At 47.5% G+C, this 23,471-nt stretch overlaps 1 protein-coding gene across 1 annotated transcript in view; it reads left to right on the top strand.

The window, feature by feature from the left end:
* Nucleotides 1–23,471, top strand: part of LOC123758876 (rhoptry surface protein CERLI2-like) — a 50,922-nt gene that overhangs the window by 7,298 nt on the left and 20,153 nt on the right. Inside the window, exon 2 of the mRNA XM_069334190.1 lies at nucleotides 6,440–6,939. Within this exon, the coding sequence (XP_069190291.1) occupies nucleotides 6,440–6,939 (500 nt within the window). The remainder of the gene's footprint in view (nucleotides 1–6,439; nucleotides 6,940–23,471) is intronic.

Here is a 23,471-nt window from a genome sequence, read left to right as displayed (position 1 = left end):
GGATCCTCTCAGACGTAGGTTCGAACCCAGGTCACGGCCCTTGTGGATTTGTTCATTTGATGCATCAGGCTATTGTGGTGTCCGTGTGTAATTATGCTGGGACATTGCACAAGTGCTAAAAGTAACGGTTTAGTGTATATCTTGAATGTCTTTGAAATTAAAGTGACCAATAGGAGACAGCCAGGTTTGATAAGGCTCGGTGGATATTGCTTCGGCTTCAATTGGGATATTAATAGGGTATTAAAAGTATCAACACAAGACAGAACACGAAACAATGGGTATAAATTGGATAATTTTAGATTTAGGAAAGACTTTGGCAAATACTGGTTCGGTAACAGGGTTCTTGATTTGTGGAACCAATTACCGCGTAACGTGGTGGAGGCGGGGTCCCTCGATTGTTTCAAGCGCGGGTTGGACATGTATATGAGTGGGATTGGGGGGTTATAGATAGGAGCTGCCTCGTATGGGCCAATAGGCCTTCTGCAGTTACCTTTGTTCTTATGTTCCCCCGACGTAGGGTTCGCTGTTCGAGTCTTCCACAGCCCAGGAGAATGGAAGGCCAAGTTTGACCTCGGCCAGTAGTAGCTGGTCACTGGATGAGCCCTTGAACTATATGTTTAACACTTCTCTAACCCTGTCCATGGAGGACAGAAGAAAATGTATATATGCTGGTTAGCATTGTAAATGTCTGGCCACGTCTGTGGTAGAAAAAAAAATAAAAAAAAAAAACTTATGAGCCAAGGTGCTCAGGGGAATAAGTCAAACAGTTGTATATGAACGATGGTATATGATGGTTATCGTGCCATGATTTCGGGGCTCAATGTCCCTGCGGCCCGGTCCCCGACCAGGCCTCCAGTGGCAGCTACAGTGAACACCGTCATTTTCATTTGGAGTAAGTGATTTCACTAAACACGCCACCAGCTTGTTTAGTGAACAAACTGAACTAACCTGTGAACGTCATTTGGATTGTCTAAGACAGGTCTATCGCTTATGTCAGCCAGTCCTTTCGATTAATTGATCGATTCCGTTAAAAAGCCTACCTGTTAGACCAAATAAAACCACCGTAATACTAACGTTTTTCGTGCCTCAATAGATCAGGGGCCAGATTCACGAAAGCACTTACGCAAGCACTTACGAACCTGTTCATCTTTTCTCAATCTTTGGCGTCTTTGTTTACAATTATTAAACAGTTAATGAGCTCCGAAGCACCAGGAGGCTGTTTGTAACAATAACAACAGTTGATTGGCAAGTTTTCATGCTGGTAAACTGTTTAATAAATGAAACCAAAGCCGTCAAAGATTGAGGAAAGATGTACACGTTCGTAAGTGCTGGCGTAAGTGCTTTCGTGAATCTGGCCCCTGGCGAGGAGCATGGGGGTTGATGCGTGTCTGGGTGAGGAAAATAATTCGGAGCGACGGATCGAGGGAACGTGGCAGGGAAATTAGGCTCCCCAGGCCAGGCTTCTCGGAACCCATGAGCGCACGACGCGTTAACCGCAAGCAGGTGAACGATGTGAGCAAATGGAATGCGTAGCAGAGAGAGATCACCGCTGCTCATTTGGTTTCCTGGAATTCCTACGGGAGATTTTCTTCTCTGGATACTTCTAGGAAAACAGAGGACTCCTCCCCCCTCCCTCTCTCTCTCTCTCTCTCTCTCTCTCTCTCTCTCTCTCTCTCTCTCTCTCTCTCTCTCTCTCTCTCTCTCTCTCTCTCTCTCTCTCTCTCTCTCTCTCTCTCTCCCTCTCTCTCTCTCTCTCTCTCTCTCTCTCTCGCATGAGATTTTGTACTTGTTTCTTTGCGAGTTTTAAGCGGTAGGACAATGATACACTGGTGTTTCTTGAGTGCGATTGAGTGAGTATTTCTTGAGTGCGGGGGAATTTATGAGGAATTTTCTCAAATATAAATGAATACTGCTATATATTAACATATTGTGCATAATAAGGCATTGGTTAGCAGGTTAGGTGTTCAGGTTCTGTTGGCGATTATTTGTATTTGTAGTACGTGGGTGAAGCATTTACAGCGTTGTGGCTCGAACACCAGTCGTCAGTGAAGCACTTGTTCCGGAAGTGTTCGAACGTCATTTTTCGATGTGGATTCAATATATAACTCATTTAAGAATATTCTAAACAAAGCACAGGAACGTAGTATACCATACAAATTGAATAGATCGTATACTAATGACCCAAAGTGGATAACAAAGAATTTGAAGAACCTTATAGGTAAAAAGAGAGCTTGGTACAAAAGGATTAAAAATGGGGAGGTCACTTTAGAACAGGAATTCGTACAACTGGTTAGAAATGTTAAAAAAGAGATAAGGAAAGCAAAAAGAAACTATGAAGTTCGCATAGCAGGGCAAGCAAAGACAAATCCTAAAGGGTTTTTTCAGTTATATCGTACTAAGACTAGGGAAAGGATAGGTCCATTAAAAACTGAGACAGGTCAAATAACAGATAGTGATGAAGAGATGAGTAGTATTTTTAATAAATATTTTGTATCTGTATTTACTAAAGAGGAACTTAACAATATGCCTTCAGCCGAACAAGTGTATGTGGGTGGGGACGAGGACAGGTTGACGAGTTTAGCAGTTACCAGGGAGGATGTTCTTAAACAAATAGTAAAACTCAAACCAAACAAATCCCCAGGGCCGGATGAAGTGTTTGCTAGGGTGCTTAAAGAATGCAAAGAGGAGCTTTGTGACCCACTGTCAACCATATTTAATAAATCAATAGAGTCAGGCAGAGTGCCAGAGTTTTGGAAAGTTGCTAATGTGATACCAGTTTTTAAGAAAGGAGATAGATCACTTGCGTCTAACTATCGACCAATTAGCCTAACGTCTATTGTGGGAAAGTTACTCGAATCTATAATAGCAAATAAAATTCGTCTTCATCTTGAAAAACATAAATTAATAATTGAGTCGCAACATGGTTTTATAAATGGCCGTTCATGTTTAACAAATTTGTTATCTTTTTATTCTAGCATTGTTGAGGCAGTTGATAGTGGTAAGGATTGCGATGTTGTATACCTTGACTTTAGCAAAGCTTTTGATACAGTGCCACATGAAAGACTGATTAAAAAAATAGAGTCTCATGGTATTGGGGGTGCTGTATTAAGCTGGATTAGGGCATGGCTATACCAAAGGAAACAGAGAGTTAGTATAAATGGAATCAAGTCAGAGTGGGAAAATGTTGTAAGTGGAGTGCCTCAAGGCTCTGTCCTGGGACCTCTGTTGTTTATAATATATATAAATGATTTAGATTCAGGTTTGAGTAGCAACATTTGCAAATTTGCCGATGATACGAAAATCGGTAGGGAAATTAATTCGGAGGAGGACTCACTATCACTTCAAGTTGATCTAGATAGGGTTTTGAAATGGTCAAAGGATTGGCAGATGCAGTTTAATGCTGATAAATGTAAAGTTCTGAGGTTAGGTAATGATGATAGAGTTACAAGATACGAGCTAGATGGTGTTGTGATTGCGAAGTCGGATTGCGAAAGGGATCTGGGAGTTATGATTAGTAAGAATTTAAAACAAAAGGATCAATGCATAAATGTTCGTAATAAGGCAAATCGGACACTTGGATTTATTAATCGCAGCGTTAGTAACAAGACACCTGGTGTGGTTCTCAAGCTATATCTTGCTCTAGTTAGGCCCCATTTAGATTATGCAGTTCAGTTTTGGTCGCCATATTATAGAATGGATATAAATTCACTTGAACGTGTCCAGCGTAGGATGACTAAGCTAATTCCCCAAATTAGAAATCTTTCATATGAAGAAAGATTAACAAAGCTTAAGTTGCATTCACTGGAAAGGCGAAGAGTTAGGGGTGACATGATAGAGGTTTACAAGTGGATGAATGGACATAACCGGGGGAATATTAATAGGGTATTAAAAGTATCAACACAGGACAGAACACGAAACAATGGATATAAATTGGATAAGTTTAGATTTAGGAAAGACTTGGGTAAATACTGGTTCAGTAACAGGGTTGTTGATTTGTGGAACCAATTGCCGCGTAACATTGTGGAGGTGGGGTCCCTCGATTGTTTCAAGCACGGGTTGGACAAGTATATGAGTGGGATTGGGTGGTTATAGAATAGGAGCTGCCTCGTATGGGCCAATAGGCCTTCTGCAGTTACCTTTGTTCTTATGTTCTTATGTTCTTATCAGTCGTGAGTCGTGTGTAAACTGTTTTTCATTCATAAACACCTGGAGTGTTTGGCGGGTGGATGGAATGGACTTTGGCATTTGTTTATGAGGACGGGCTGTGTGTATGAGGACGGGCTGTGTGTATGAGGACGGGCTGTGTGTATGAGGACGGGTTGTGTGTATGAGGACGGGCCGTGTGTATGAGGACGGGCTGTGTGTATGAGGACGGGCTGTGTGTATGAGGACGGGCTGTGTGTATGAGGACGGGCTGTGTGTATGAGGACGGGTTGTGTGTATGAGGACGGGCTGTGTGTATGAGGACGGGCTGTGTGTATGAGGACGGGCTGTGTGTATGAGGACGGGCTGTGTGTATGAGGACGGGCCGTGTGTATGAGGACGGGCTGTGTGTATGAGGACGGGCTGTGTGTATGAGGACGGGTTGTGTGTATGAGGACGGGCTGTGTGTATGAGGACGGGCTGTGTGTATGAGGACGGGCCGTGTGTATGAGGACGGGCTGTGTGTATGAGGACGGGCTGTGTGTATGAGGACGGAGCTGTGTGTATGAGGACGGGGCTGTGTGTATGAGGACGGGCTGTGTGTATGAGGACGGGCTGTGTGTATGAGGACGGGCTGTGTGTATGAGGATGGGCTGTGTGTATGAGGATGGGCTGTGTGTATGAGGATGGGCTGTGTGTATGAGGATGGGCTGTGTGTATGAGGACGGGCTGTGTGTATGAGGACGGGGCTGTGTGTATGAGGACGGGCTGTGTGTATGAGGACGGGCTGTGTGTATGAGGACGGGCTGTGTGTATGAGGATGGGCTGTGTGTATGAGGACGGGCTGTGTGTATGAGGACGGGCTGTGTGTATGAGGACGGGCTGTGTGTATGAGGACGGGCTGTGTGTATGAGGACGGGCTGTGTGTATGAGAACGGGCTGTGTGTATGAGGACGGGCTGTGTGTATGAGGACGGGCTGTGTGTATGAGGACGGGCTGTGTGTATGAGGACGGGGCTGTGTGTATGAGGACGGGGCTGTGTGTATGAGGACGGGCTGTGTGTATGAGGACGGGGCTGTGTGTATGAGGACGGGCTGTGTGTATGAGGACGGGCTGTGTGTATGAGGACGGGCTGTGTGTATGAGGACGGGGCTGTGTGTATGAGGACGGGCTGTGTGTATGAGGATTGCACCAAGAATCGTATGAGTTCATGCACAGGAGTTGCATCGTTGTAATTTAAGATTGACGGATGAGTAAGCTTCTCTCTCCTGTATGAACTGCGATGTATGACGGTGTATGACGGTGTATAAGTAAGACACACGTGATATATCAGTTTGAATTTCTGTGAATTTTTAGCGTTTTTCTGCATTAATTATTTATTCTGAATGGTTTACAATTTCTACAATTAAAAGTATTTACAACGACTCGTTCTGAGCTCGTTCAAGCGGCGGCCAATTCGTAATTTGGCTCCCTGTCTGTGTTACTACCAAAACTATACTTTCTTTTAGATGTAAATGAATATATTTTGGTGTATAGTTAGCCCGTAGGTTAGGTTAGTGTGTCGGTTTTGCTTGACGTAAGAGTTTCCAGCACGTAGGGAGAGTATGTAGGGATGGCCTCAGGCTAGACGAGCCTGAGGCCGGGTCGTGGTTCAAGTTGGACCACCACGGGCTTGAATAAGGCCGTGGATAATTAAGGGTGATTGACCTCTTAATTATGCGAAATTAATTAAGCGGGTGATATGTTGCAAAGGTTGATTCAATCGTTGTAACGCGGCTGGTGTAGGCGTGACAATGAGCCTTATGTTCTCTATTACAATATCAGGTCAACTCTCAGTATTAAGTTACAAAAGCAAATTTGTTACATTTACACACATTCGCGGAAAAAAAATACAATTTTTAAAAGGACTTTTATATACTCTTTTGATATATATCAAAAAAGTTAATTGTTTTGAAAAGCTTGGGTGGTCTTTACCACATGCTAATTAAAGGTTGTAAGTCAAAAAACATTTATAATTGATCTTTTTAATGAGCTGTTAAAGTCTTAACTTTCGTAAGGATTAAACGGTTGCTTGAGTTCATTTACGGCTGATTTTTTTTTTAAGTCAATAAATTATTTAAGAGACAATATCATCGCTTTGCTTGGGATTATCTTGGGGACTCCGGCTCCCTCAGAGATGCACACTACCCACTGCACCATGATGGGCTGGGAGGCCACAGACGAGAGTTCGATCCCACTTCATTATCACAAAATTGTCTTTGAAATTCAGTACGTTACTGTGGTTTATTGGTTACAGTCAAGCTGGATACAGCCGAGCTGGATACAGTCAAGCTGGATACAGTCAAGCTGGATACAGTCAAGCTGGATACAGTCGAGCTGGATACAGTCAAGCTGGATACAGGCAAGCTGGATACAGTCAAGCTGGATACAGTCAAGCTGGATACAGTCGAGCTGGATACAGTCAAGCTGGATACAGGCAAGCTGGATACAGGCAAGCTGGATACAGTCAAGCTGGATACAGTCAAGCTGGATACAGGCAAGCTGGATACAGGCAAGCTGGATACAGTCAAGCTGGATACAGTCAAGCTGGATACAGGCAAGCTGGATACAGTCGAGCTGGATACAGTCAAGCTGGATACAGGCAAGCTGGATACAGGCAAGCTGGATACAGTCAAGCTGGATACAGGCAAGCTGGATACAGGCAAGCTGGATACAGTCAAGCTGGATACAGCCGAGCTGGATACAGCCGAGCTGGATACAGCCGAGCTGGATACAGTCAAGCTGGATACAAAGCAGGTACAGGTGACCAACATTACGACTTTTACTACCCTTAACTTGTGCCTCATTTCATTACCGTGGTCTTAACTTGGTGTTCGGTGGTGGTGCTAAGACTGGGAGGTGTAACCAGGTGTTCCGTGGTGGTGCTAACACTGGGAGGAGTAACCAGGTGTTCCGTGGTGGTGCTAACACTGGGAGGAGTAACCAGGTGTTCCGTGGTGGTGCTAACACTGGGAGGAGTAACCAGGTGTTCCGTGGTGGTGCTAACACTGGGAGGAGTAACCAGGTGTTCCGTGGTGGTGCTAACACTGGGAGGAGTAACCAGGTGTTCCGTGGTGGTGCTAACACTGGGAGGAGTAACCAGGTGTTCCGTGGTGGTGCTAACACTGGGAGGAGTAACCAGGTGTTCCGTGGTGGTGCTAAGACTGGGAGGAGTAACCAGGTGTTCCGTGGTGGTGCTAAGACTGGGAGGAGTAACCAGGTGTTCCGTGGTGGTGCTAACACTGGGAGGAGTAACCAGGTGTTCCGTGGTGGTGCTAAGACTGGGAGGAGTAACCAGGTGTTCCGTGGTGGTGCTAACACTGGGAGGTGTAACCAGGTGTTCCGTGGTGGTGCTAACACTGGGAGGTGTAACCAGGTGTTCCGTGGTGGTGCTAACACTGGGAGGAGTAACCAGGTGTTCCGTGGTGGTGCTAACACTGGGAGGAGTAACCAGGTGTTCCGTGGTGGTGCTAAGACTGGGAGGAGTAACCAGGTGTTCCGTGGTGGTGCTAAGACTGGGAGGAGTAACCAGGTGTTCCGTGGTGGTGCTAACACTGGGAGGAGTAACCAGGTGTTCCGTGGTGGTGCTAAGACTGGGAGGAGTAACCAGGTGTTCCGTGGTGGTGCTAACACTGGGAGGAGTAACCAGGTGTTCCGTGGTGGTGCTAAGACTGGGAGGAGTAACCAGGTGTTCCGTGGTGGTGCTAACACTGGGAGGAGTAACCAGGTGTTCCGTGGTGGTGCTAACACTGGGAGGAGTAACCAGGTGTTCCGTGGTGGTGCTAACACTGGGAGGAGTAACCAGGTGTTCCGTGGTGGTGCTAACACTGGGAGGTGTAACCAGGTGTTCCGTGGTGGTGCTAACACTGGGAGGTGTAACCAGGTGTTCCGTGGTGGTGCTAACACTGGGAGGTGTAACCAGGTGTTCCGTGGTGGTGCTAACACTGGGAGGAGTAACCAAACCCACTCAAAGCTTGAGCTACTGTTACCTGCTCTGAATTGCGTTTCATGCTATCACTCAGAATGGAACACACCGACAGGTGGACGGACACTTGTGTAAGGAATATTTGTGTCAAGAATAATTTAGAACCTTGTATACCACATATGTCAGACCAATCGTGGAATATGCGGCTCCAGTATGGAGTCCATACCTTGTCAAGCGTAAGACCAAGCTGGGAGAAGGTTCAAAGTTATGCCACCAGACTGGTTCCAGAACTAAAAGGTATGAGCTATGAGTAAAGGCTGCGTGAATTGCACCTCACGTCGCTGGAAGACAGAAGAGATACTGGAGAAATGATTACTACATATAAAATCCTCACTGGAATTAACAGAGTAGGCAGAGACCTTATTTAAGAAGAATGGTACTCGCACAAGGGGACACAGGTGGAAACTGAGTACCCAAATGAACCATAGAGACATTAGAAAGATTTTTTTTCAGCGTCAGAGTAGTTAAAAAATGGAATGCACTAGGCAGTGATGTGGTGGAGGCTGACTCCATACACAGTTTCTGATATAAATATGACAGAGACCAGAAGGCTCAGGAACCTGTCAATCAACCCTCTTCTCAACTGTCAACCAATTGATTGACAGGCGGGACGAAAGAGCCCATGCTCAACCCCCGCAAGCACCATAGAGCGAGCACACACACACACACACACACACACACAAACACAAACACACACATACACACACATACACACACACACACACACACACACACACACACACACACACACACACACACACACACACACACACACACACACACACACACACACACACACACACACACACACACACACACACACACACACACACACACACACACACACATACACACACACACACACACACACACACACACACACACACACACACACACACACACACACACACACACGATAAAGACACCATAGTTCCCCCTCGTTCAGCCAACACAGGTTTGTTAAAAAAACGTAGGCTGGAGAGCTGGGAATTGTGGGCCCGCGCGGTCAAATTCCTGGTTAAAGGAAAAAGGAAAACCCTTTTTTTTTTAACATCCCATTTTTGAGCGTGGAAGCTGATGGTTACAGATAAAAGTAAGAATGCCACTGGGGCGACTTTAGAGAGGTTCACTGTAACCAAATATACAGTGGAAGCTGTATCCCTATGAACACAGGTGGAGTGATTGACTCGAAAACTTGAGCAGAGAGAAATAGTATTGATCTGAAATTTAAGAATAAAAGCGAAGCTTGTCACAAGGAACGGTTTGACCACGAACCAAGATGACCGGGGATGGGGTGGGGGGTAGAGGGTGGGGAGGGGTGATAGAGGAAAGGGGGGGAGGACACATGGGGGCTTAGGGAAGGGGGTTGGGACGTTGAAAGTCAAATTTTCATGCAGGTTATTGGCGAAACTGGCAATCTACTGTGAGAATATTAGACGGAGGCCATGGAAAGTGAAGATTGGGTGTATAGTTGGTAGGGGAAATGTATGGTGTATGGTTGTGGAAGGTGGGGGGGGGGGTAAAGAGGATGGAGAGGCCTTGGTGAAGGGAAGGGAATTTGGGATGTTTGGGATATTTTGAAAACTGCAGGAGGGTTTGGGCAAAATGTGACCCACTGCCGCTTTCAGTAATTGGCAGATTTTTGGTATAAAAAGTCGGAATTTCAAACTTCGAAAAGTTGCAGAGAGCCAGAATTTGGGTCCAAAATATGGCTCATGTATCGAATTTGGGATGTTTGGGACATTTTGAAAACTGCAAGAGGGTTTGGACAAAATATGACTCACTGCCGCTTTCAGTAATTGGCATATTTTTGGTATAAAAAGTCGGAATTTCAAACTGCGAATAGGTGCAGAGAGCCAGAATTTGGGTCCAAAAATTAGGCTCAGGTACCGATTTTGGGATGTTTGGGATATTTTGAAAACTGCAGGGGGGTTTGGGCAAAATGTGACCCACCGCTGCTTTCAGTAATTGGCATATTTTTAATATAAAAAGTCGGAATTTCAAACTGCGAATAGATGCAGAGAGCCATAATTTTGGTCCAAAATATGACTCAGGTATCGAATTTGGGATGTTTGGGATATTTTGAAAATTACAGGGGTGTTTGGGCAAAATGTGACCCACCGCTGTTCTCAGTAATTGGCATATTTTTGGTATAAAAAGTCGGAATTTCAAACTGCGAAAAGGTACAGAGAGCCAGAATTTGGGTCTAAAAATTAGGCTCAGGTATCGAATTTGGGTTGTTTGGGATGTTTTGAAAACTGCAGGGGGGTTTGGGAAAAATGTGACCCACTGCCTCTTTCAGTAATTGGCATATTTTTGGTATAAAAACTCGGAATTTCAAACTGCGAATAGGTGCAGAGAGCCAGAATTTGGGTCCAAAATATGGCTCAGGTATCGAATTTGGGATGTTTGGGATATTTTGAAAACTGCAGGGGGGTTTGGGCAAAATGTGACCCACCGCCGCTTTCAGTAATTGGCATATTTTTGGTATAAAAAGTCGGAATTTCAAACTGCGAATAGGTGCAGAGAGCCAGAATTTGGGTCCAAAATTAAGCTCAGGTACCGATTTTGGGATGTTTGGGATATTTTGAAAATTGCAAGGGGGTTTGGGCAAAATGTGACCCACCGCCGCTTTCAGTAATTGGCATATTTTTGTATAAAAAGTCGGAATTTTAAACTGTGAATAGGTGCAGAGAGCCAGAATTTGGGTCCAAAATATGGCTCAGGTATCGAATTTGGCTTGTTTGGGATATTTTGAAAACTGCAGGGGGGTTTGGGCAAAATATGACCCATCGCCGTGTTCAGTAATTGGCATATTTTCGGTATAAAAAGTCGTAATTTGAAACTGAAAATAGGTGCAGAGAGTTAAAATTCGGACTAAAAATCACGCTCAGGAGTCAAATTAACGACATTTCAGACATTTTGAAAACTGCAGGGGGGGTTTGGGCAAAATATGACCCATTGCCGTTTACAGTAATTGGCATATTTTCGGTATGAAACGTCGTAATTTGAAACTGAAAATAGGTGCAGAGAGTCAGAATTCGGCTCAAAAATCATGCTCAGGAGTCAAATTTCCGACATTTCAGACATTTTAAAAACTGCAGGGGGGTTTGGACAAAATATGACCCATCGCCGTTTTCAGTAATTTCCATATTTTCGGCATGAAACGTCGTAATTTGAAACAGAAAATAGGTGCAGAGAGTCAGAATTCGGCTCAAAAATCATGCTCAGGAGTCAAATTTCCGACATTTCAGACATTTTGAAAACTGCAGGGGGGGTTTGGGCAAAATATGACCCATCACCTTTTTCAGTAATAGGCATTTTTCAGTAATTGGTCGATTTTTGCAGCTAGCGGCCAAAAACCGCGCGATTATCGCTGCTAGCGACCAAAAACCGTGCGATTTTCGCCGATAGCGGCCAAAAATCGGGCGATTTTCGCCGCTATCGGCCAAAAACCGCGCGATTTTCGCCACTAGCGGCCAAAAATCTGGCGATTTTTGCTGCTAGCGGCGAAAATCACCCGATTTTTTCCCTCCAGCTGCGAAATTCGCCCAATTTTTGCCCGCTAGCGGCGAAAATCGCACGGTTTTTGGTCGCTAGCAGCGAAAATCGCGCGGTTTTTGGCCGCTAGCGGCAAAAATCGACAGACTTTCGCCGCTAGCGGCCAAAAAAGGGGCTATTTTCGCCGCTAGCGGCCAAAAACCGCGCGATTTTTGCCGCTAGCAGCCAAAAATCGCGCGATTTTCGCCGGTAGCGGGCAAAAATCTGCCGAAAATCGCGCGATTTTCGCGGCTAGCGGCCAAAAAAAAGCGATTTTCGCAGCTGGCGAGTAAAAAATTGCGCGATTTTCGCCGCTAGCGGCCAAAAACCGCGCGATTTTCGCCACTAGCCGCCAAAAACCGTGCGATTTTCGCCACTAGCGGCCAAAAACCGTGCGATTTTCGCCGCTAGCGGCCAAAAATCGGGCGATTTTCGCCGCTAGCGGCCAAAAATCGTGCGAATTTCGCCGCTAGCGGCCAAAAATCGCGCGATTTTCGCGGCTAGCGGCCAAAAAAAAAAGCGATTTTCGAAGCTGGCGAGCAAAAATTGCGCGATTTTCGCCGCTAGCGGCCAAAAACCGCGCGATTTTCGCCACTAGCCGCCAAAAACAGTGCGATTTTCGCCACTAGCGGCCAAAAACCGTGCGATTTTCGCCGCTAGCGGCCAAAAATCGGGCGATTTTTGCAGGTGGCGGGCAAAAATCGCGCGAATTTCGCCGCTATCTGCCAAAAATCGACCGATTTTCGCCGCTAGCGGCCAAAAAAGGGGGCTATTTTCGCCGCTAGCTGCCCAAAATCGTGCAAATTTCGCCGCTAGCGGCCAAAAATCGTACGAATTTCGCCGCTAGCGGCCAAAAATCGAGCGATTTTCGCCGCTAGCGGCCAGAAACTATGCGATTTTTGCAGCTGGCGGGCAAAAATAGCGCGATTTTCGCCGCTACCGGCCAAAAACCGCGCGATTTTCGCCGCTAGCGGCCAAAAACCATGCGATTTTCGCCGCTAGCGGCCAAAAATCGGGCGATTTTTGCCGCTAACGGCCGAAAACCGCGCTATTTTCGACACTAGCGGCCAGAAACCATGCGATTTTTGCAGCAAGCGGGCAAAAATCGTGCGAATTTCGCCGCTACCTGCCAAAAATCGACCGATTTTCGCCGCTAGACGCCAAAAAAGGTGCTATTTTCGCCGCTAGCGGCCAAAAATGGGGCGATTTTCCCCGCTAGCGGCCAGAAACTATGCGATATTTGCAGCTGGCGGGCAAAAATAGCGCGATTTTCGCCGCTACCGGCCAAAAACCGCGCGATTTTCGCCGCTAGCGGCCAAAAACCATTCGATTTTCGCAGCTGGCGCGCCAAAATCGCGATTTTTGCCGCTACCGGCCAAAAATAGCGCGAATTTCGCCGCTATCTGCCAAAAACCGCGCGATTTTCGCCGCTACCGGCCAAAAACCATGCGATTTTCGCAGCTGGCGGGCAAAAATCGCGTGATTTTCGCCGCTACCGGCCAAAAAACGCGTGATTTTCGCCGCTAGCGGCCAAAAACCGTGCGAATTTCGTCGCTAGCGGCCAAAAATCGCGCGATTTTCGCCGCTAGCGGCCAAAAATCGCGCGATTTTCGCCGCTAGCGGCCAAAAATCGCGCGATTTTCTCCACTACCGCCCAAAAACCGCGCGATTTTCGCCGCTACCGGCCAAAAACAATGCGATTTTCGCAGCTGGCGGGCAAAAATCGCGTGATTTTCGCCGCTACCGGCCAAAAACCGCGTGATTTTCGCCGCTAGCGGCCAAAAACCGTGCGATTTTAACAGCTGGCGGGCAAAAATCGCGCGATTTAAGCCACTAGCGGCCAAAAATCGTGCAAATTTCGCCGCTAGAGGCCAAAAATCGTGCGAATTTCGCCGCTAGCGGCCAAAAATCGCGCGATTTTCGCCGCTAACGGCCAAAAATCGCGCGATTTTCGTCGGTAGCGGCCAGAAACTATGCGATTTTTGCAGCTGGCGGGCAAAAATAGCGCGATTTTCGTCGGTAGCGGCCAGAAACTATGCGATTTTTGCAGCTGGCGGGCAAAAATAGCGCGATTTTCGCCGCTACCGGCCAAAACCGTGCCATTTTCGCCGCTAGCGGCCAAAAACCATGCGATTTTCGCAGCTGGCGGGCAGAAATCGCGATTTTCGCCGCTACTGGCCAAAAATAGCGTGATTTTCGCCGCTAGCGGCCAAAAACCGTGCGATTTTAACAGCTGGCGGGCAAAAATCGCGCGATTTAAGACACTAGCGGCCAAGAATCGTGCAAATTTCGCCGCTAGCGGCCATAAATCGTGCGAATTTCGCCGCTAGCGGCCAAAAATTGCGCGATTTTCGCTGCTAGCGGCCAGAAACAATGCGATTTTTGCAGCTGGCGGGCAGAAATCGCGATTTTCACCGCTACCGGCCAAAAATAGCGCGATTTTCGCCGCTAGCGGCCAAAAACAGCGCGATTTTTGCCGCTAGCGGCCAAAAACCATTCGATTTTCGCAGCTGGCGGGCAAAAATCGCGATTTTCGCCGCTACCGGCCAAAAATTGCGCGATTTTCGCCGCTAGCGGCCAAAAATCGGGCGATTTTTGCCGCTAACGGCCGAAAACCGCCCTATCTCCGACGCTAGCGTCCAGAAACCATGCGATTTTTGCAGCTGGCGGGCAAAAATCGCGCGAATTTCGCCGCTACCTGCCAAAAATCGACCGATTTTCGCCGCTAGCGGCCAAAAAAGGGGCTATTTTTGCCGCTAGCGGCCAAAAATGGGGCGATTTTCGCCGCTAGCGGCCAAAAATCGTGCGAATTTCGCTGCTAGCGGCCAAAAATCGCGCGATTTTCGCCGCTAGCGGCCAGAAACTATGCGATTTTTGCAGTTGGCGGGCAAAAATAGCGCGATTTTCTCCACTACCGCCCTAAAACCGCGCGATTTTCGCCGCTAGCGGCCAAAAACCATGCGATTTTTGCAGCTGGCGGGCAAAAATCCCGTGATTTTCGCCGCTACCGGCCAAAAACCGCGTGATTTTCGCCGCTAGCGGCCAAAAACCGTGCGATTTTAACAGCTGGCGGGCAAAAATCGCGCGATTTAAGCCACTAGCGGCACAAAAATCGTGCGAATTTCGCCGCTAGCGGCCAAAAATCGCGCGATTTTCGCCGCTAGCGGGCAAAAATCGCGCGATTTTCGCCGGTAGCGGCCAGAAACTATGCGATTTTTGCAGCTAGCGGGCAAAAATAGCGCGATTTTCGCTGCTACCGGCCAAAAATCGGGCGCTAACGGCCGAAAACCGCACTATTTTCGACGCTAGCGGCCAGAAACCATGCGATTTTTGCAGCTAACGGGCAAAAATCGCGCGAATTTCGCCGCTACCTGCCAAAAATCGACCGAATTTTGCCGCTAGCGGCCACAAAATAGGCTATTTTCGCCGCTAGAGGCCAAAAATAAGGCGATTTTCGCCGCTAGCGGCCAAAAATCGTGCAAATTTCGCCGCTAGCGGCCAAAAATCGTGCGAATTTCGCCGCTAGCGGCCAGAAACTATGCGATTTTTGCAGCTGGCGGGCAAAAATAGCGCGATTTTCGCCGCTACCGGCCAAAAACCGCGCGATTTTCGCCGCTAGCGGCCAAAAACCATGCGATTTTCGCAGCTGGCGGGCAAAAATCGCGATTTTCGCCGCTACCGGCCAAAAATAGCGCGATTTTCGCCGCTAGCGGCCAAGAATCGTGCAAATTTCGCCGCTAGCGGCCAAAAATCGTGCGAATTTCGCCGCTAGCGGCCAAAAATTGCGCGATTTTCGCTGCTAGCGGCCAGAAACTATGCGATTTTTGCAGCTGGCGGGCAGAAATCGCGATTTTCACCGCTACCGGCCAAAAATAGCGCGAATTTCGCCGCTACCTGCCAAAAATCGACCGAATTTTGCCGCTAGCGGCCACAAAATAGGCTATTTTCGCCGCTAGAGGCCAAAAATGGGGCGATTTTCGCCGCTAGCGGCCAAAAATCGTGCCAAAAATGGGGCGATTCGCACGAAATTCGCACGATTTTTGGCCGCTAGCGGCGAAAATCGCCCCATTTTTGGCCGCTAGCGGCAAAAATAGCCCCTTTTTTGGCCGCTAGCGGCGAAAATCGGTCGATTTTTGGCAGGTAGCGGCGAAATTCGCGCGATTTTTGCCCGCCAGCTGCAAAAATCGCATGGTTTCTGGACGCTAGCGTCGGAGATAGGGCGGTTTTCGGCCGTTAGCGGCAAAAATCGCCCGATTTTTGGCCGCTAGCGGCGAAAATCGCGCAATTTTTGGCCGGTAGCGGCGAAAATCGCGATTTTTGCCCGCCAGCTGCGAAAATCGAATGGTTTTTGGCCGCTAGCGGCAAAAATCGCGCTGTTTTTGGCCGCTAGCGGCGAAAATCGCGCTATTTTTGGCCGGTAGCGGTGAAAATCGCGATTTCTGCCCGCCAGCTGCAAAAATCGCATTGTTTCTGGCCGCTAGCAGCGAAAATCGCGCAATTTTTGGCCGCTAGCGGCGAAAATCGCCCGATTTTTGGCCGCTAGCGGCGAAAATCGCACGGTTTTTGGCCGCTAGTGGCGAAAATCGCACGGTTTTTGGCGGCTAGTGGCGAAAATCGCGCGGTTTTTGGTCGCTAGCGGCGAAAATCGCGCAATTTTTTACTCGCCAGCTGCGAAAATCGCTTTTTTTTGGCCGCTAGCCGCGAAAATCGCGCGATTTTCGGCAGATTTTTGCCCGCTACCGGCGAAAATCGCGCGATTTTTGGCTGCTAGCGGCAAAAATCGCGCGGTTTTTGGCCGCTAGCGGCGAAAATAGCCCCTTTTTTGGCCGCTAGCGGCGAAAGTCTGTCGATTTTTGCCGCTAGCGGCCAAAAACCGCGCGATTTTTGCCCGCCAGCTGCGAAAATCGCATGGTTTTTGGCCGCTAGCGGCGAAAATCGCGCGATTTTTGGCCGCTAGCAGCGAAATTCGCGCGATTTTCGCCGCTAGCGGCCAAAAATCGCGCGATTTTCGCCGCTAGCGGCCAGAAACTATGCGATTTTCGCAGCTGGCGGGCAAAAATCGCGATTTTCGCCGCTACCGGCCAAAAATAGCGCGATTTTCGCCGCTAGCGGCCAAGAATCGTGCAAATTTCGCCGCTAGCGGCCAAAAATCGTGCGAATTTCGCCGCTAGCGGCCAAAAATTGCGCGATTTTCGCCGCTAGCGGCCAGAAACTATGCGATTTTTGCAGCTGGCGGGCAAAAATAGCGCGATTTTCGCCGCTACCGGCCAAAAACCGCGCGATTTTCGCCGCTAGCGGCCAAAAACCATGCGATTTTCGCAGCTGGCGGGCAAAAATCGCGATTTTCGCCGCTACCGGCCAAAAATAGCGCGATTTTCGCCGCTAGCGGCCAAGAATCGTGCAAATTTCGCCGCTAGCGGCCAAAAATCGTGCGAATTTCGCCGCTAGCGGCCAAAAATTGCGCGATTTTCGCCGCTAGCGGCCAGAAACTATGCGATTTTTGCAGTTGGCGGGCAAAAATAGCGCGATTTTCGCCGCTACCGGCCAAAAACCGCGCGATTTTGGCCGCTAGCGGCGAAAAACTATGCGATTTTCGCAGCTGGCGGGCAGAAATCGCGATTTTCACCGCTACCGGCCAAAAATAGCGCGATTTTCGCCGCTAGCGGCCAAAAATCGGGCGCTAACGGCCGAAAACCGCACTATTTTCGACGCTAGCGGCCAGAAACCATGCGATTTTTGCAGCTGGCTGGCAAAAATCGCGCGAATTTCGCCGGTACCTGCCAAAAATCGACCGAATTTTGCCGCTAGCGGCCACAAAATAGGCTATTTTCGCCGCTAGAGGCCAAAAATGGGGCGATTTTCGCCGCTAGCGGCCAAAAATCGTGCAAATTTCGCCGCTAGCGGCCAAAAATCGTGCGAATTTCGCCGCTAGCGGCCAAAAATCGCGCGATTTTCGCCCCTAGCGATCAGAAACTATGTGATTTTTGCAGCTGGCGGGCAAAAATCGAGCGAATTTTGCTGCTACCTGCCAAAAACCGCGCGATTTTCGCCGCTAATGTCCAAAAACCATGCGATTTTCGCAGCTATCGGGCAAAAATCCCGTGATTTTTGCCGCTACCGGCCAAAAAACGCGTGATTTTCGCCGCTAGCGGCCAAAAACCGTGCGATTTTAACAGCTGGCGGGCAAAAATCGCGCGATTTAAGACACTAGCGGCCAAAAATCGTGCAAATTTCGCCGCTAGCGGCCAAAAATGGGGTGATTTTCGCCGCTAGCGGCCAAAAATCGTGCAAATTTCGCCGCTAGCGGCCAGAAACTATGCGATTTTTGCAGCTGGCGGGCAAAAATAGCGCAATTTTCGCCGCTACCGGCCAAAAACCGCGCGATTTTCGCCGCTAGCGGCCAAAAACCGTGCGATTTTCACAGCTGGCGGGCAAAAATCGCGCGATTTAAGCCGCTACCGGCCAAAAATCGCGCGATTTTCGCCGCTAGCGGCCCAAAATAGTGCAAATTTCCCCTCTAGCGGCCAGAAACTATGCGATTTTTGCAGCTTGCGGGCAAAAATAGCGCGATTTTCGCCGCTACCGGCCAAAAACCGCGCGATTTTCGCCGGTAGCGGCCAAAAATCGCGCGATATAAGCCGCTAGCGGCCAAAAATCGTGCAAATTTCGCCGCTAGCAGCCAAAAATCGCGCGATTTTCGCCGCTAGCGCCCAGAAACTATGCGATTTTTGCAGCTGGCGGGCAAAAATAGCGCGATTTTCGCCGCTACTGGCCAAAAACCGCGCGATTTTCGCCGCTAGCGGCCCAAAACCATGCGATTTTCGCAGCTGGCGGGCAAAAATCGCGGATTTCGCCGCTACCGGCCAAAAATAACGCGATTTTCGCCGCTAGCGGCCAAAAACCGTGCGATTTTCGCCGCTAGCGCCCAAAAACCGTGCGATTTTGGCCGCTAGCGGCCAAAAACCGTGCGATTTTCGACGCTAGCGGCCAGAAACAATGCGATTTTTGCCGCTAGCGGCCAAAAATCGGGCGATTTTTGCCGCTAACGGCCGAAAACTGCGCTATTTTTTACGCTAACGGTCAGAAACCATGCGATTTTTGCAGCTGGCGGGCAAAAATCGCGCGAATTTCGCCACTACCTGCCAAAAATTGACCGATTTTCGCCTTTAGCGGCCAAAAAAGGGGCTATTTTCGCCGCTACCGGCCAAAAATGTGGCGATTTTCGCCGCTAGCTGCCAAAAATCGTGCAAATTTCGCCACTAGCGGCCAAAAATCGTGCGATTTTCGCCGCTAGCGGCCAGAAACTATGCGATTTTTGCAGCTGGCGGGCAAAAATAGCGCGATTTTCGCCGCTACCGGCCAAAAACAGCGCGATTTTTGCCGCTAGCGGCCAAAAACCATGCGATTTTCGCAGCTGGCGGGCAAAAATCGCAATTTTTTTGCCGCTACCGGTCAAAAATAGCGCGATTTTCGCCGCTAGCGGCCAAAAACCGTGCGATTTTCGCCGCTAGCGGCCAAAAATCGGGCGATTTTTGCCGCTAACGGGCGAAAACCGCGCTATTTAAGCCACTAGCGGCCAAAAATCGTGCAAGTTTCGCCGCTAGCGGCCAAAAATCGTGCGAATTTCGCCGCTAGCGGCCAGAAACTATGCGATTTTTGCAGCTGGCGGGCAAAAATACCGTGATTTTCGCCGCTACCGGCCAAAAACCGCGCGATTTTTGCCGCTAGCGGCCAAAAACCATGCGATTTTCGCAGCTGGCGGGTAAAAATCGCAATTTTTTGCCGCTACCGGCCAAAAATAGCGCGATTTTCGCCGCTAGCGGCCAAAAACCGTGCGATTTTCGACGCTAGCGGCCAGAAACCATGCGATTTTTGCAGCTGGCGGGCGAAAATCGCGCGAATTTCGCCGCTACCTGCCAAAAATCGACCGATTTTCGCCTTTAGCGGTCAAAAAAGGGGCTATTTTCGCCGCTAGCGGCCAAAAATAGGGCGATTTTCGCCGCTAGCGGCCAAAAATCGTGCAAATTTCGCCGCTAGCGGCCAAAAATCGTGCGAATTTTGCCACTAGCGGCCTAAAATCGCGCGATTTTCGAGCCTAGCGGCCAAAAACCGCGTGATTGTCGCCGCTAGCGGCCAAAAACCGTGCGATTTTCACAGCTGGCGGGCAAAAATCGCGCGATTTTTGCCGCTAACGGCCGAAAACCGCACTATTTTCGACGCTATCAGCCAGAAACCATGCGATTTTTGCAGCTGGCGGGAAAAATCGCGCGAATTTCGCCGCTACCAGCCAAAAACCGCGCGAATTTCGCCGCTACCAGCCAAAAACCGCGCGATTTTCGCCGCTAGCGGCCAAAAACCATGAGATTTTCGCAGCTGGCGGGCAAAAATCGCGTGATTTTCGCCGCTACCGGCCAAAAACCGTGTGATTGTCTCCGCAAGCGGCCAAAAACCGTGCGATTTTCACAGCTGGCGGGCAAAAATCGCGCGATTTAAGCCGCTAGCGGTCAAAAATCGTGCAAATTTCGCCGCTAGCGGCCAAAAATCGTGCGAATTTCGCCGCTAGCGGCCAAAAATCGCGCGATTTTCGCCGCTAGCGGCCAGAAACTATGCGATTTTTCAGCTGGCGGGCAAAAATAGCGCGATTTTCGCCGCTACTGGCCAAAAACCGCGCGATTTTCGCTGCTACCGGCCAAAAATAGCGCGATTTTCGCTGCTACCGGCCAAAAATAGCTACAAAGTAGCGAAATTTTGGGCTAAAAAGTAGCGAAAGCAGCCCAATTTTGGACTAAAAAGTAGTGAAAGTAGCCCAATTTTGGGCTAAAAAGTAGCGAAAGTAGCCCAATTTTGGGCTACAAAGTAGCGAAAGTAGCCCAATTTTGGGCTACAAAGTAGCGAAAGTAGCCCAATTTTGGGCTACAAGGTAGCGAAAAAAACGAAATTTTGGGCTAAAAAGTAGCGAAAGTAGCCCAGTTTTGGGCTACAAAGTAGGGAAAGTAGCGAAATTTTGGGCTACAAAGTAGCGAAAGTAGCGAAATTTTGGGCTAAAAAGTAGCGAAAGTAGCCCAATTTTGGGCTAAAAAGTAGCAAAAGTAGCGAAATTTTGGGCTAAAAAGTAGCGAAAGTAGTGCAATTTTGGGCTAGAAAGTAGCGAAATTTTGGGCTAAAAGTAGCGAAAGAAGCCCAATTTTGGGCTAAAAAGTAGCGAAATTTTGGGCTAAAAATTAGGGAAAGTAGCCCAATTTTGGGCTACAAAGTAGCGAAAGTAACCCAATTTTGGGCTACAAAGTAGCGAAAGTAGCCCAATTTTGGGCTAAAAAGTAACGAAAGTAGTGAAATTTTGGGCTAAAAAGTAGCGAAATTTTGGGCTAAAAAGTAGCGAAAGTAGCCCAATTTGGGGCTAAAAAGTAGCGAAATTTTGGGCTAAAAAGTAGCGAAAGTAGCCCAATTTTGGGCTACAAAGTAGCGAAATTTTGGGCTAAAAAGTAGCGAAAGAAGCGAAATTTTGGGGTGAAAGTAGCGCAATTTTGGGCTAAAAAGTAGCGAAAGTAGCAAATTTTTGGGCTAAAAAGAAGCGAAAGTAGCGAAATTTTGGGCTGAAAGTAGCCCAATTTTGGGCTAAAAAGTAGCGAAATTTTTGGCTAAAAAGTAGCGAAATTAGCCCAATTTTGGGCTACAAAGTAGCGAAAGTAGCCCAATTTTGGGCTAAAAAGTAGCGAAAGTAGCATAATTTTGGGCTACAAAGTAGCGAAAGTAGCCCAATTTTGGGCTACAAAGTAGCGAAAGTAGCCCAATTTTGGGCTAAAAAGTAGCGAAATTTTGGGCTAAAAGTAGCGAAAGTAGCCCAATTTGGGGCTAAAAAGTAGCGAAATTTTGGGCTAAAAAATACCGAAAGTAGCCTAATTTTGGGCTACAAAGTAGCGAAATTTTGGGCTAAAAAGTAGCGAAAGAAGCGAAATTTTGGGGTGAAAGTAGCGCAATTTTGGGCTAAAAAGTAGCGAAAGTAGCAAATTTTTGGGCTAAAAAGAAGCGAAAGTAGCGAAATTTTGGGCTGAAAGTAGCCCAATTTTGGGCTAAAAAGTAGCGAAATTTTTGGCTAAAAAGTAGCGAAATTAGCCCAATTTTGGGCTACAAAGTAGCGAAAGTAGCCCAATTTTGGGCTAAAAAGTAGCGAAAGTAGCATAATTTTGGGCTACAAAGTAGCGAAAGTAGCCCAATTTTGGGCTACAAAGTAGCGAAAGTAGCCCAATTTTGGGCTAAAAAGTAGCGAAATTTTGGGCTAAAAGTAGCGAAAGTAGCCCAATTTGGGGCTAAAAAGTAGCGAAATTTTGGGCTAAAAAATACCGAAAGTAGCCTAATTTTGGGCTAAAATTAGCGAAAGTAGCCCAATTTTGGGCTAAAAAAAAGCGAAAGTAGCGAAATTTTTGGCTAAAAAGTAGCCCAATTTTGGGCTAGAAAGTAGCCCAATTTTGGGCAAAAAAGTAGCGGAATTTTTGGCTAAAAAATAGCGAATTAGCCCAATTTTGGGCTAAAAGTAGCGAAAGTAGCCCAATTTTGGGCTACAAAGTAGCGAAAGTAACCCAATTTTGGGCTACAAAGTAGCGAAAGTAGCATAATTTTGGGCTACAAAGTAGCGAAAGTAGCCCAATTTTGGGCTACAAAGTAGCGAAAGTAGCCCAATTTTGGGCTAAAAAGTAGCGAAATTTTGGGCTAAAAGTAGCGAAAGTAGCCCAATTTGGGGCTAAAAAGTAGCGAAATTTTGGGCTAAAAAATACCGAAAGTAGCCTAATTTTGGGCTAAAATTAGCGAAAGTAGCCCAATTTTGGGCTAAAAAAAAGCGAAAGTAGCGAAATTTTTGGCTAAAAAGTAGCCCAATTTTGGGCTAGAAAGTAGCCCAATTTTGGGCAAAAAAGTAGCGGAATTTTTGGCTAAAAAATAGCGAATTAGCCCAATTTTGGGCTAAAAGTAGCGAAAGTAGCCCAATTTTGGGCTACAAAGTAGCGAAAGTAACCCAATTTTGGGCTACAAAGTAGCGAAAGTAGCATAATTTTGGGCTACAAAGTAGCGAAAGTAGCCCAATTTTGGGCTACAAAGTAGCGAAAGTAGCCCAATTTTGGGCTAAAAAGTAGCGAAATTTTGGGCTAAAAGTAGCGAAAGTAGCCCAATTTGGGGCTAAAAAGTAGCGAAATTTTGGGCTAAAAAGTAGCGAAAGTAGCCCAATTTTGGGCTACAAAGTAGCGAAATTTTGGGCTAAAAAGTAGCGAAAGTAGCGAAATTTTGGGGTGAAAGTAGCGCAATTTTGGGCTAGAAAGTAGCAAAATTTTGGGCTAAAAAGAAGCGAAAGTAGCGAAATTTTGGGCTGAAAGTAGCCCAATTTTGGGCTAAAAAGTAGCGAAATTTTTGGCTAAAAAGTAGCGAAATTAGCCCAATTTTGGGCTACAAAGTAGCGAAAGTAGCCCAATTTTGGGCTAAAAAGTAGCGAAAGTAGCATAATTTTGGGCTACAAAGTAGCGAAAGTAGCCCAATTTTGGGCTACAAAGTAGCGAAAGTAGCCCAATTTTGGGCTAAAAAGTAGCGAAATTTTGGCCTAAAAGTAGCGAAAGTAGCCCAATTTGGGGCTAAAAAGTAGCGAAATTTTGGGCTAAAAAGTAGCGAAAGTAGCCCAATTTGGGGCTAAAAAGTAGCGAAATTTTGGGCTAAAAAGTAGCGAAATTTTGGGGTGAAAGTAGCGCAATTTTGGGCTAAAAAGTAGCGAAAGTAGCAAAAT

Source organism: Procambarus clarkii, chromosome 31 (genome assembly GCF_040958095.1).
Source record: "Procambarus clarkii isolate CNS0578487 chromosome 31, FALCON_Pclarkii_2.0, whole genome shotgun sequence".
In the NCBI taxonomy this organism is placed as follows: domain Eukaryota; kingdom Metazoa; phylum Arthropoda; class Malacostraca; order Decapoda; family Cambaridae; genus Procambarus; species Procambarus clarkii.
The sequence above is the reverse complement of the archived record's forward strand: the minus strand, read 5'-3'. Positions and strand labels throughout refer to the sequence as shown.